Consider the following 13,424-nt stretch of genomic DNA (forward strand, 5'->3'; position numbering starts at 1 on the left):
AGGGGGACTTGTTTAGGTGACTTAACTCTCCCTCTAAAGAGACATCCGAGGGGGGGACGCGTTTAAGCGACTTTCCAGCTCCCGTAGATATGGAGGGGTAGACAGTGGATTCAATCTCCATGTCAACGGTTCCTTCTTCATCTGCCATTTAAAGTGGCAGATGTACACTTTTTAGTTCATTTTTCAATTTTGTGTTTGTTTTTTCTTTCTTAACCTAATAAACTTAACCTAATAAAATTATTTATACTTATAATGCACACCACACCAGTGCGGATAATCTCCAACGCGTATCAATCCTTCGGTGCAGCTGAACCGGTGTATCGCACCACAGCACGATAATGCTGTGGTGCGATACACCGATACAAAAACCAATCCACCCCTATTTGAAATCAAAATATGTATTCCAATATTTCAAGTTTTTTCACATTTTTCGATATTTCAGCCAATACTACGTAAAACAAATTAATAAGTAGACCATTTTGGCATTTCAGCATCGTTGATTATTTTTTTAGAAAAACAAAAAAAAAGACTAGGAACAATTTTTTTTGTTTGGTACTTTTACGGTATGACACAAGAAAAAATCCACTTGCGTAAATTTGTTTTACCGTGTTTTCTTTATCGATGTACCCCTCTGTTTTGACAGCTGGCTGTTTACATCTGATACAAACATAGTTTTCGTGACTGTTTACTCATTTTTTCGTGCGTGTCAAAAAAGCTGGGGAAGTTTTCGGAAAGTGGGTGAAAAACCAATCTTAACACAGGTCCGAAATTTGATTGTGCATGACTTTCAGCGTAAGAAGTCGCAACGAAACATTGATGAGAAGTAAGAGGTAAGCCGTGTTGCAGTCCAGTTGATCATTCGGAAGCATCATGCGGGAAGTAAAAAAAAATCCCACGAACAAGCATTTGGGCGTTTAAAGAAAGGTTGGATCTGGACCTCTCCAATCGCATAATTCGACGACGCTTGATGGAGCGTGACCAGAAGAGCTACTTCGCGCTACTTCGCGAGCTACTTCGCACCCCTGCAGCCGGGTGCTATGATTGATGCTAGGATCGTTAGCAAAATCTCAAGCAGAACTGTCAGTGGGATACCCAATTCATGTGAAAACCAGGGGTTAGACATAAATTGAACATAGGCGTTGAAATCACGGAGACATACAAATGAAACTCGAATTTCTGCATAATTCGAAAACTAATGAAGCAAATGGAGCCAAATTTGTCATGCGAATGTTTTAGAGGACACGAATTGTTTCCATGGTGAATAGAAATTCCTTTCCTCTCACTAAGGGGGGGGGGGGGGGAGGATGTGCCATACAAATGAAACACAAATTTTCATGTATAAAAATGTATAAAATGTATAAAAAAAAAAAATAATTTCGTGGCGAATCCTGCGAGACAAGTTCTTGAGTCGAGTCACATTCGCCGGTTCCCCTGCTGACCTTCAGTTTTGGTGTAGTCAAATGGAGCAAAACTGACCTAGAGGACCTTGAGAGGAGGATGAGGAAAGCATTCAAAGAGGCCGGAATGCACCATCCTCAATCGGCACTGGAGAGAGTATCCCTACCACGCAAAGAAGGGGGACTTGGAATAGTCGACATATCTGCACTGTGTGTTGCTCAGATACGACAACTGCGCGAGTACTTCGCAGAACGCGCCAACCAAAACGCGCTATACCGGGCTGTCTGCGCCGCTGACAGAGGATATAGCGCTCTGCACTTGGCGCAAGCGGAGTACCAACTCAACTGCAATCTGCAGACAGTGGAGGAGAAGATTGCAGCTTGGAAGCAGAAGACAGTGCATGGTGCCCACCCCCATCAACTGGACCGGCCACACGTCGGCAAGGCCGCATCGAATCTGTGGCTAACGCGTGGCGAACTCTCTTCAGTAGTAGAAGCCGACATGATAGCCATCCAGGACAGGATAATGCCGACGAGAAACTGCAGGCGGTACGTCTGGCATCAAGACGTTGATGACATTTACCGGATGTGCCATCAACCAGCTGAAAACATAGAGCACATTATGGGAGGCTGTCCCGTTTTGGCCAACGCAGCCTACACCGAGCGCCACAACAACGTGGCCCGTATTGTTCATCGACAACTGGCGCTCCAATGTGCTCTACTGGAAGACAACGTACCAAACTACCGGTACCTGCCTGCACCTGTCCTGGAAAATGACCGTTTCAAGCTGTACTGGGATCGCACTGTTCTGACCGACCTCTCGATCCACCACAACCGCCCAGATATAATGGTTTACGACAAGAGCGACCGCAAAGTCACCATCATCGATGTCGCTATTCCACTGAACCAGAATCTGGAGGACACCCACGGTCGCAAAATCTGCAAGTACTGACCATTGGCCGTGGAGCTCAAGGAACTGTGGGGGCTAAGGGAGGTCCCAAGAATTGTTCCAGTCGTTCTCTCTGGAACTGGAATTGTCCCGAAGACTCTTCTGGAAGCACTAAAGGTGTTGAACATGGAGAAGGAATTGGCCGGCATCCAAAAGTCGGTCATCCTTAGCACCTGCGCGATTGTCCGACAATTTCTGGGTCAGGACTAAAACAGCACGAGCATGCAGATACGTGCATTCCGCAGAGCCTAGTCCCCCTTTGGCATTCAGAAGCCCGGGGGCAGGTGAAAATTCTGACTAGGTTCGCCTAGTTAAGAAGTGAGATAAGTCTGCAAAAAAAAAAGGAACCAAATTTGGCATGTGGAGGTTTTAGGGTGCAAAAAAAAGTTTTTACGGTGGTTTGACACCAGTAGTGAGGAATTAGGAAGATTCCTGCCGTGAAGCAAGTGACCGACTGTTGCTTATCGGTCCTCCCTCATCAGCTCCCGCAGGTAGGTTTGGGCATGATTCGGCCGACAGTGGTCTGGTTGACACAATGTAGTTATGAAGAAATCAAATTACCTAAAATATGTCAGTGTTCATGTGCTATATAAAACATCCCATACCAAAAAAAAAAACAAAAAAAAAAGAAAAAACGAAGCAGTGGACCAAAATAGAAAGAATAAATACGAAAAAACTAACATTTAGTTCAGCGAATATGCTTAAAGTGTAGGAGAAGATAATGAAAAATATCTATCAGTGTGTTAAAAAAAAAACATTTTCGGAAAACTCTGAAGGAAAAAGGGAAAATTCGGAAAATTAAATTCCCATATGTTGTACAATAACGAGAACAATCACTTGATCGAGAATTGTGTCTGAAAATAATCTGATATTATAATGATGAGTTTTGTTAGAAATACAAGGAATTTTACAGTAAAAGGTAAATTCAGGTATTGATAACAAAAAAAAACAAATTTTGGGCGGGACGAAGTTTGCCGGGCCAGCTAGTATACTAGTACTAGTACTTGTGTACAAAGTACACAAGTTGTATTTTAACAATTCAAAAGAATTTCAAGAAAAAAAAGATAAAGAAAAGCTTCCTACAAGCATGTACTAATATATATATATATATATATATATATATATATATATATATATATATATATATATATATATATATATATATATATATATATATATATATATATATATATATATATATATATATATAATATATATATATATATATATATATATATATATATATATATATATATATATATATATATATATATGTATATATATATATATATATATATATATATATATATATATATATATATATATATATATATATATATGTATATATATATATATATATATATATATATATATATATATATATGTATATATATATATATATATATATATATATATATATATATATATATATATATATATATATATATATATATATATATAATATATAGATCTTCACTTGATAAAGGATTAGGTGCAAAGAGTCGAAATTTTTAAGCGATTTCGGAACGCATGTAGCTTCGATATAAATGATGACATGAAGATAATAAAATACATATTTAAGCCACAAACTTCTAGTTTAGGGATATCGCGCGTACATATTTTTAATTCGACGTATACATGCGTTGTATACAAAACACATTGCAATAAAAAATAAAGTGTTTTTGATTTGCCTTCAAAGTTTCTATAGTTTTTAAAATATATTCCCAATAACAATCCAATCAACCTGATGATTATCCATTTGATTCATAGAAAGTTCCAGTAGAACTATTTACTACACAGCTAAATTCTATCGAATGAAAATTAATCCTTTAATTTTGAATTAAGAATATTTCATGAAATAATGAGCCACAGCAACCCACTGCAAACTTGGAAACATTCCATACATTGAAGAATGTCGGGAGTGAGAATTGAACTCGTGAACTTTGCGTGAGAGGTATGGATGTTACCACTACGCCTCCACAGAAGGAGTTTTTCATTAAATATTATTTTTTTTAATTCTTTATTTTTGTGACTTTCAGCCTCCTGGGCTGGTTCGTCTCAGATGGCAGCAAATATGATCCTCTATCACCTTCCAAAATATTCCAAATCAGCTACCTAATTCCATGTATATTTTTATCAGAATACTGGCTCTAGTGGTTTAAGTTTGACGACCACTGGTGCATGGACAATCTCACGCAAATGTGAATATCAATTCCAAGAAAATACTTTGTAAAAATGATTTTACACGCTATTCTATATGAAAAACTATACAAGCATTATTATTCTAGGACTAACTGTTCTCGAGATATAACAAAATGTATTGAAAATTATATTTGATGAAAAATCATTTACGTGAGATATTTTCATAATACAGATTTCACTGATCAATGAGAAGGAACATATGAATGATTGACTGGGCAGCACTCTCAGGTGGCTCAATCCATTTATTGATAAAAACGAAGAGTTTGAAAATCTGAAAAATGCATTGTTTAATTTAATTTAATTTAATTTTCAATTAAAAAAATTCTCCTGTCCACGTGGACTCAGTCTATACCCCCTCCCTCCTCTCCGTGAACAAACGTGGACATTTTTTTACCCCCTAAACCACTTAAAGTTGTCCACGTGGTATGTGGACAACCCCTTAGTAGTAACATTGAAAATAAAAACCGCAAACAATGATTCAGAAAATTACACATGAAATACATGAAATTAGGAAAATCGAAAAAAAGTTCGATGCAAATGACTTAAAATTGCACAAAACGTCAAGATCTGGTGTCATTTCGAAATCCATTTTTTTGGCCGGAAATCGACCTTCTGGGACTTGAGTAACAATGATTGTATGGAAATTTTTTTATCATCGAATTTAGAGAGCCGACTATGTACATTTTGTTTATTGGCCCAAAAAAATGACCTGTGCAAAATTTCAGCTCAATCGAACTTGATTCAGGGATGTCTCAAAGCGTTCAGAGTTTTGATTGTCCTATTGAGCTGCGATTTTGCTCAGGTCATTTTTTTGGACCAATAAATAGAATGTACATTGTCGGTTTTTGAAATTAAACATTTTCGCGGCCACCCTAATGATCATATTCCAAAATTCTGGATAGTCTTCCATATCTGCACTGGCGCGAAAAAATTCTCGTACGTTGCAGCCACCTTTTTGATTGTTGCAATTTTCGATACAGAGGACTTCCTCTGCTTCGAGGCTGTTGTAATGAATGTGAATGAAACCGCACTGTTATTTTTTATTTCTTTTCATTGGGAGAATGGTACAGATCTTTGTGTATGCAAGTGTGTTACATCAGTATTAGGAATAAATAATTTCCGCTCGTTGTGATGTGCTCGCTATCTCACTCGAGACTGGGATTTCAAATCGAGAACGGCTTATTTGTGACAAAAAAGTTGAAAACGGACGGATACGGGCATTCAATATTAGGTAATTTATGTTGGTTTGTCCAGTCAAAAATATGATCTCGGTTAGTCCATTTTTTGAATGCTCCACTTCTATTACTGTTCCGTCTGCTGGGAACTGTGGGGTGGACTGTATTTTGATATGTTGCTCCACTCATGGAGGCAACGGGTGCGTGGAAGGAACCTTCCTGTTCCTCACGCTTTATTTGACGGGTGGGAGCCCCTGTGGCTCCGCTCCGTACTGTGAAAGGCCTAACATTTTGGGATGTACTTAGGAAAGGGTTTGAATAGTGCGAAGTGAAAACATGGTGGTTTATTACTATTTACACTTTGTACATAATTTAATATTCGAATTCACTGACATTTCTTATTTACACTTTTACAGTTGTATACATTGATGCGCATGCGAATGCGCCACTATTCTTCTGGTAGTGTTGCTGCTATCGATGTTGATACTATGCTGCTGCACTTGCTGCTACTGATGTGGCTTGCATTACGGTTGAAAATAGACTGATCTTCGCGCGTTCGGATGGCTTCTTTGACTCTCCTTCGCTTCGTGCCGAATGAGAAGGGGTGGTACTTGCGATTGGATGCGTTTTCCCTTCCGTACGTTTCTCGGACGGAACAATTACTATCAATGCGCCCCTCATTTGAGATAACTTTTAATCAACCACCATATGATAATTTATTACCTATTCAGACCTTTTCTGGATTATACCACTTACAAGTATTTAAAACAGCGTGCTTGCACACCATTTGTATAGGATTTATATACCTAAATCATGTAATTAGTGCATCTCGATGGCCCTAATTCTGATCATGGTTTGTCCGATGCACTGATGTTGGTTTGTCCACATGGCTAATATGGCGGCGGATTAATATGATAACGGTAAACTCAGAACAATGAGAAATGCAACATCTACTTGAGAATGCGAGTATCTTCGTTCAAAAATGGTGATTTTTGAAACCGGACAAACCATGATCATTTTTCGGCCAGACCATTATCATAATTTATCTTTGAAGAAAATCGTTAATAACATAAACATTCAAATAATTTGAACGCCTTAACAAACCCAAAGTTCTCTTGATTACATGTGATTTCCATGAAAAAATCGGACACCCTAACATCATTTATCTTGGTACAATTGGCACAATGGATCCGAGAAACAGATTTCTCTGTATAATTCTTAACTACACATTAGATTTTTTTTCGTTCTTGTTCGATAAGGCTGAATTTTGAAGTTTACATTTATTTACTTTGACTCAAACGATAGAGCAATTGTTACTTACCGGCGGTTTGGAGAACGCGTCTTCGATGGATTCTTTTATCGAATGTGTACTGTAAATGAAACAGAAACTTGCTTCAACTATCTTGAAATATGTGATAAAAGCGAAGAGAACGTCTAGCGGTTAGTTGACGAGATGGGACATTACTTTCGACGAATATAGCGGTGGTGGTTATATTTTAGGACCACCGGTAGGTGTGTTGGTAAGTGTAACTACTATGGGCCCTCAGTATTCCTTTGTTCTGCTTTTTTCTTCAGAAATTGTTTCACGACTAAACTAGAATAGCATAAGCAATGTACGTTTCCAGCTGTAACCTTCTTGAATGGCGTTAACGTTCCCTGTGGAACCTTTGCCGTCTCAACGTATGCATTAATTAGCGTCATTTATTAATGCCTAGTTGAGATTTTTTAAGCCAAATAACACGCCTTGAATGTACAGTGATAAACATTCGTTTACCCGCACTTGAAAAAAAACTTGAAACACTTACAAAACAACTAGGAATGTTCTTTTTATCGGGATACTTATTTGCTGTAGTGGTAGTATATTTAAGTCAATTTTATTGAAAGGACGTGCGTCACAATCACACACACAAGGCGGCATCGGTGGATATAAACATTCAAACGTCGCTTTTTTTCCCGAGACACACGTTTAGCCGCAGGGCATAAAAATCGAGTTTTCGCATAATCACCAAGCCTTTATCTGTGTTTTTTGAAAAAAATACTTGGGAATGTTCAATTTACAAGAAAAATGTTAGATGTGCAACGTAAGAAGTTGGTCAGATTAGTGATTTAAAGGAATGGCGAAAGGTATTCTATTGACGGAAGAGGGGCGGAAAATAATAAAGATATTCAGTGAAAAAAAGTTTTCTAATCGCTCGATCGTAACCAAAATTGGTCGATCTGAGAATGTGGTACGGTTTTTCTTTAAATAGTGCCAGAAATATGGGATATAGCGACCAACAAATGGGAACACCAAAGTTACTTTGCGTCTTAAAGGTCGAATAAGACACGAAGCAACCTGGAAACGATGTCCTGCTCATACATTAAGGCAGAATCGGTTGTTCCAGTAACGAAGAGGCATATTCCTGAACGAGTCACCAAACATCATGTGGAAGAAACTTCAAGGAAAGGCGTAACTGACTGCCACCCATAAGCAGAACCATCTTATTTTCGCCCGGCAATACATGGAATGGAAACTAGAATGGAGAAATATTGTATTTTCCGACGAAAAAAGTTCAATTTGGATGGCCCGGACTGTTACAGTTGCTATTGGTACAATCTAAGTCGACGGAATGTTGTGAGATCGAAGCGAAACTTTGGTGGCGGAAGTTTGACAGTGTGGCAAGCCGTTTCCTATCACAGCAAGCTTATCATATGTTTCATTTTCACCCGAATGAACTCCGAAAAGTATCTTCAATTTGATTGGCCATATTGAGAATAACGCTACCGAGGATTTCGTTTTTTCAGCAGGGTTATGCATTGGATATACTAAATATTAGCTACCGATTGGACTAGAAATTTGCCGCACAAATTTTCTTTAATTTAAATTTTAGGATGCGGCTAAACGAATGTCTACCCTGATTCCACATATTCGAATTACTTAGAAAACAAAAAGTGAATTTATACTTTTTTTTTAGAATGAATTCGATGAAAATAAACAATAGTCTTTTATTAACAAAACTGTACAAAGAATTGACTTATTTTTAAAAATATAGAGGAAAAATAGAGTGCAGCTAAACGAATGTCTACCACTGTATTCCGAGGGGCAAGCTCTAGAATACGCGTGAGCACAGTGCAAGTTGAAGGAAATTTCTTTGAAGAAAAATCCCCCGGCCAGAGGGGGAATCGAACCCGAACACCCGGCATGATAATGTGAGACGCCGACCACTCGGCCATGGGTTCCAGCTGTAACCATCAAATTCAATTCAGTAGATGGAAAATTTACAGATTGTCGAATGGGCATTTTCCAAACAACACAATCAAATGTAAAATTTGAACTTCATTCCCAGTGAATCCAGGTGGCTATTTTGAATATATTTGATGGAACGAAAAATGTCTTCACAAATCATATTGAACGAAAAATAATAATTCAAAACTCAATTTTCGGCCGAAACGAATATCCGGTATCAATCCGGTATCAGGCCTTTCGGTCAGAATTTGAAATTTGCTATCCGGCCGGATACCGGATATTAGAAAGAATCAATAATTTCTCATCAACAGAAGATAGATCATAACAAAATAGCTCATTAACATCATACATACATAATTAAAAATAAGATGTATTTACTGAAATGAAAGAATGTTTGTTCAAAATTAAATTTATATGCGAAATTATCTCGAATATACAGGAAAGAACGAAATTTTTCTTATTTCTTTTAGATTTGTAGTAAAGTAAGTGTACCCTCTCTTAGATTGTCATCCCTGAATACAGTTCTTAGTTTTTTATCTTGAATGCAAATATCTGATTGATGTTCTTTGCATATTTAAATTCATAGTCCTTACTATAACTCGTTCAGTATTAAAATTAAAAAAAAAATCATTGCAGAATAAAAAAATTTATTCAAATTTTTATTGCAGAAAACTTTTATTCTCTACTAGCTGACCCGATGAACTTCGTCCCGCCGAAAATAGATTTTTTGATTTGAATACTTTGAAACATCCACGTTTTCTTACTAAGTGAACGTTAGTGAGTGCAATCACTGAACTCTTCATTGATTGATTACCCTGTGACCCTTTACAATTTCCTTTTACTATAAATTGTCTAGTACTTCTACAAAAATTCGTCCTTATAATATAAAATTATTTTCAGACACAATTCTCGTTCAAGATTCTTCAAGCATTTGGAAATAACATGTTTCTCCGTTGCATGAAATACATGTTTGATACAGAGAATATTACAAAATGAAGACAGCTCAAATCAGACCATTCCTTTCTCGGGTTTAGGGCACACCAACTCATTTGGCCTTCCATTTTTGTTTATATAGATGGAAGATATAGGAATGCATTATTCCGTCTGAAAATCCTTTTCCACTTTCGAACAAAAATCAATTTCGTTAGCGCCAACATCAAATGGACTAACAACGCTTAGCTAATTGTAGAACATATGGGAATTCAATTTTACGGAAAAGAAAACGGAAATGCGTTATTTCGCTTGAAAATCCATTTCCACTTACGAACAAGGAACAATTTTGTTAGCGCAAATATTGAATGGACTAACAACGCGTATTATGATGTAATTTTCGAACATGTGGGAATTCAGTTTTCCGAATTTTCCGACCTTCCTTCAGAATTTTCCGAAAATTTTCAGATTTTTCTCTCCCCTATATTGATCTACGGGAAGAGACGAATACAACAAAATAAAGAAGGCTAAAATCGGACCGTCCATTCTTCGGGTTTTCCGCTTACCAACAGATTTTGCCTTACATTTGTATTCATATAGATATAAGATATGGAAATGCGTTATTTCGCCTGAAAATCCATTTCCACTTACGAACAAAGATCAATTTCGATAGCGCAAACATCGAATGGACTAACAACGCTTATTATGATGTAATTTTCGAACATGTGGGAATTCAATTTTCCTAATTTTCCGACCTTCCTTCAGAGTTTTCCGAAAGTTTTCCGATTTCTTTCTCCACTATATTGAACTACGGGAAGAGACGAATACAACAAAATAAAGAAGGCTAAAATCGGACCATCCCTTCTTCGGGTTTTCCGCTTACCAACAGATTTTGCCTTACATTTTTATTTATATAGATTAAAGAATATTAATTATATGTGGAAAATTTAAACATCGGTAATTTTTTTTTTTACGTAGAACTACGTCTTTCATTCTTCTTCTTCTTCAATGGCACTAACGTTCCTAGAGGAACTTCGCCGTCTCAACGTAGTATTACTTGCGTCATTTTTTATTAGTACTTAGTTGAGATTTCTATGCCAAATAACACGCCTTGAATGCATTTTGAGTGGCAAGCTCTAGAATACGCGTGATCACAGTGCAAGTCGGAGGAAATTTCTTTGACGAAAAATTCCCCCGACCAGAACGGGAATCGACCCCGAACACCCGGCATGTTAGTTATGACGCTAACCACTCGGCCAAGGGAGCACGTCTTTCATTAAGGGTGTCAAATCAGAAAACAGATCACGTTTTTATGAAATAAAGTTAACATTAATAACTATTTTTGCCGCGAACGGTTTCTGGCTATTTATATACCAAACGAATCGGAAATTCCCTAAGATTTGTTGTATATGCTATACATTACAATCCCATAGTCTGTATATGGTTTAAATTGATGCAAATTGGAAGCATTCCCATTTCCTCATACATTTGGTCTGTCCATTTGTGTGCTCTCCCGAACAGAGCTGTCAATAACGAGCAACTTATCGACGAGCAACGAAAGGGACTTCGTAAGTAAGGGACTTATGTAAAGTAACAAAGGAAAAGAAGAAGAACGAAGGGGAATATTTGCCTAGAGTATAAACAGTGAATCTCGCTGAGGCAAACTTTCATTCTTCGTGAGGAAATCGAAAGAACAACACCGTTGCTGGGCGAGCTGGACGGCGAGGGATCGAATGCCTTTCTCAAGGCAATGGGGGTGGAGGAGTAATATGATGGATAAAGTAAAGTTTTCCAAAGGCCTTTTTGAAGGTTAGACACGAATGAACTGAAGAAGTTTAAAGTCTCAAGCAAGGAAGGAAGACAAACTTTCAGTATCGTTCTGTATTCAAAGTAATGACAATTGCTTGTTCTTCCTTGTTTCGCCTCATCACATGTCTTCGTTTCGGATCGAGCTGTGGATGCGACCAAATTACGTACTCGCTGATGTCTCTAGCATTGCAATCATTGCATCAAACTGAAGCCATTGCATTAAGCTTTTGAGCTACACAATTGTGTGGGGAATCAGCAAGCTAGGCTATCGTCAGCTCACTAAGAAAATTAATGTTCTGGAATTTTGTCAGTGATTTGGTTTCACATGACGGTAGGAAAACTCTCTCCACAAAGGATGATAGCTAAGCTAATGTAGACTTGCATTATTAACAGAAAGGGCTTCTGTTGAGCAGAGCGCAGAAGGGAGATAAGTGTGTATATATTTAGTTGCTTGAACCCATCAATATATGGATATTTGTGTGCGTACGTGCGTTCTTCATAACCCGTACCGTAAAAATAGTGCATCTTCGCTACGCTGAAACCCCATTTGTATCTGCTCCCGTGTGCATTGGCCCTGTAACGATGCAACAATCGCCTATTTTTTATGCTATATTTGCCGATTGTTTTGTGTTGCAAATTATGCAGTCGTAATGATAAATATGAACAAGGAGGGGAGATAGCGGGACGGAAATATTTACGCTTGGGTATTAGTAATGAATCTCTACTGAGGCAAATATTCAGCCTTTTTCCAAGCATTGTTTGTTTTCTGTCATCAATGCATTGAACTGACGCTATGGTGAAGCAGGTGTTAAGGTTGTGCATCAAAAAATTATTTGGGGAATACCAAGTTATTCAATAAATTATTAATTTATTTGGGCTCGCGTGCCAAAACTGCTTTCAACTAGGATTGCATTTGCGCTAATCTTGATCATAATGAAGCAGTGCTACTCTTTTCAAGGTTATTGAGATTAACAGATAGAGTTTATTTCGTTTATTTAGTCACCAAGAAAGTAAATGTAGTTCTGGATTTTTTATGTGATTTGGTTTCGCTTGCCAGTAGCAATACTTTCTCCACTAAGGATGACAGCTGCGCTAATCTCGAGCAAAGTATTGTTCTGTGAGCACAAGAATGAATCATCAAACAATTATCATCAAATGATTCTACAATAAAAAACATTTCAGAGCGACCAAACTGGTAGAATGGTTATCTCAAAATTTTCGTTGCATTATAAAACAATATCCGTAGTTATAAACAAGCGACTTGAATTAAATCACAGCGTAGTTCTACGTCAACAATGCGGTCGTGTCTTGAACACAACCTCCTATAATTTTTTTTTAAATGCCTTTATTTCTTCCTAAAATGTAATCAATTATTTGCTTCATGCACACATGTAGTTTCTCCCAGATTCGTATTCGCAAAAATATTCGGCCAAAGTACTATCCGTTTCATCACTAATATAGGCTTAAAACTTTTCTTTATAAATCGTTTATTAGGTGAATGAACACCGGTTCCAATAACTCTATAATAACGAAACGTCTGAGTGATGAAACCATATATGGAAAAATATCAATAAAACAAAAAGAAATATGAATCTTTTTCCTCTTTGTTATGATTCTCTGTCAATTTTAGAAATGTTCGTTGTTTTTTCAAAATAAAAACATGTCCTCACATCTTACATCACTGATGATACCGAGAAAAAGTGACAGAAGTCTTTCCAGTGTTTCAAACATTTCAA

At 37.2% G+C, this 13,424-nt stretch overlaps 2 protein-coding genes across 3 annotated transcripts in view; one reads left to right on the top strand and one right to left on the bottom strand.

Moving 5' to 3' along the window:
* LOC129770559 (uncharacterized) overlaps window positions 1-13,424 on the top strand; it is an 82,999-nt gene that overhangs the window by 40,622 nt on the left and 28,953 nt on the right. The window lies entirely within an intron of this gene.
* The window catches only part of LOC129770557 (septin-7), a 134,035-nt gene that overhangs the window by 37,714 nt on the left and 82,897 nt on the right, over window positions 1-13,424 (bottom strand). Inside the window, exons 12-13 of one of the 2 annotated variants that reach the window (XM_055773468.1) lie at window positions 7,045-7,093; window positions 6,927-6,983 (exon numbers count right to left, since the gene is read on the bottom strand). In XM_055773468.1, coding sequence (XP_055629443.1) covers window positions 6,942-6,983; window positions 7,045-7,093 — 91 coding nt within the window. In that variant the 3' untranslated portion in view covers window positions 6,927-6,941. Of the gene's footprint in view, window positions 1-6,926; window positions 6,984-7,044; window positions 7,094-13,424 lie in introns of those variants that run through there. The other variant, XM_055773469.1, reaches the window with a different exon arrangement.

Source organism: Toxorhynchites rutilus, chromosome 2 (assembly GCF_029784135.1).
Source record: "Toxorhynchites rutilus septentrionalis strain SRP chromosome 2, ASM2978413v1, whole genome shotgun sequence".
NCBI lineage: Eukaryota > Metazoa > Arthropoda > Insecta > Diptera > Culicidae > Toxorhynchites > Toxorhynchites rutilus.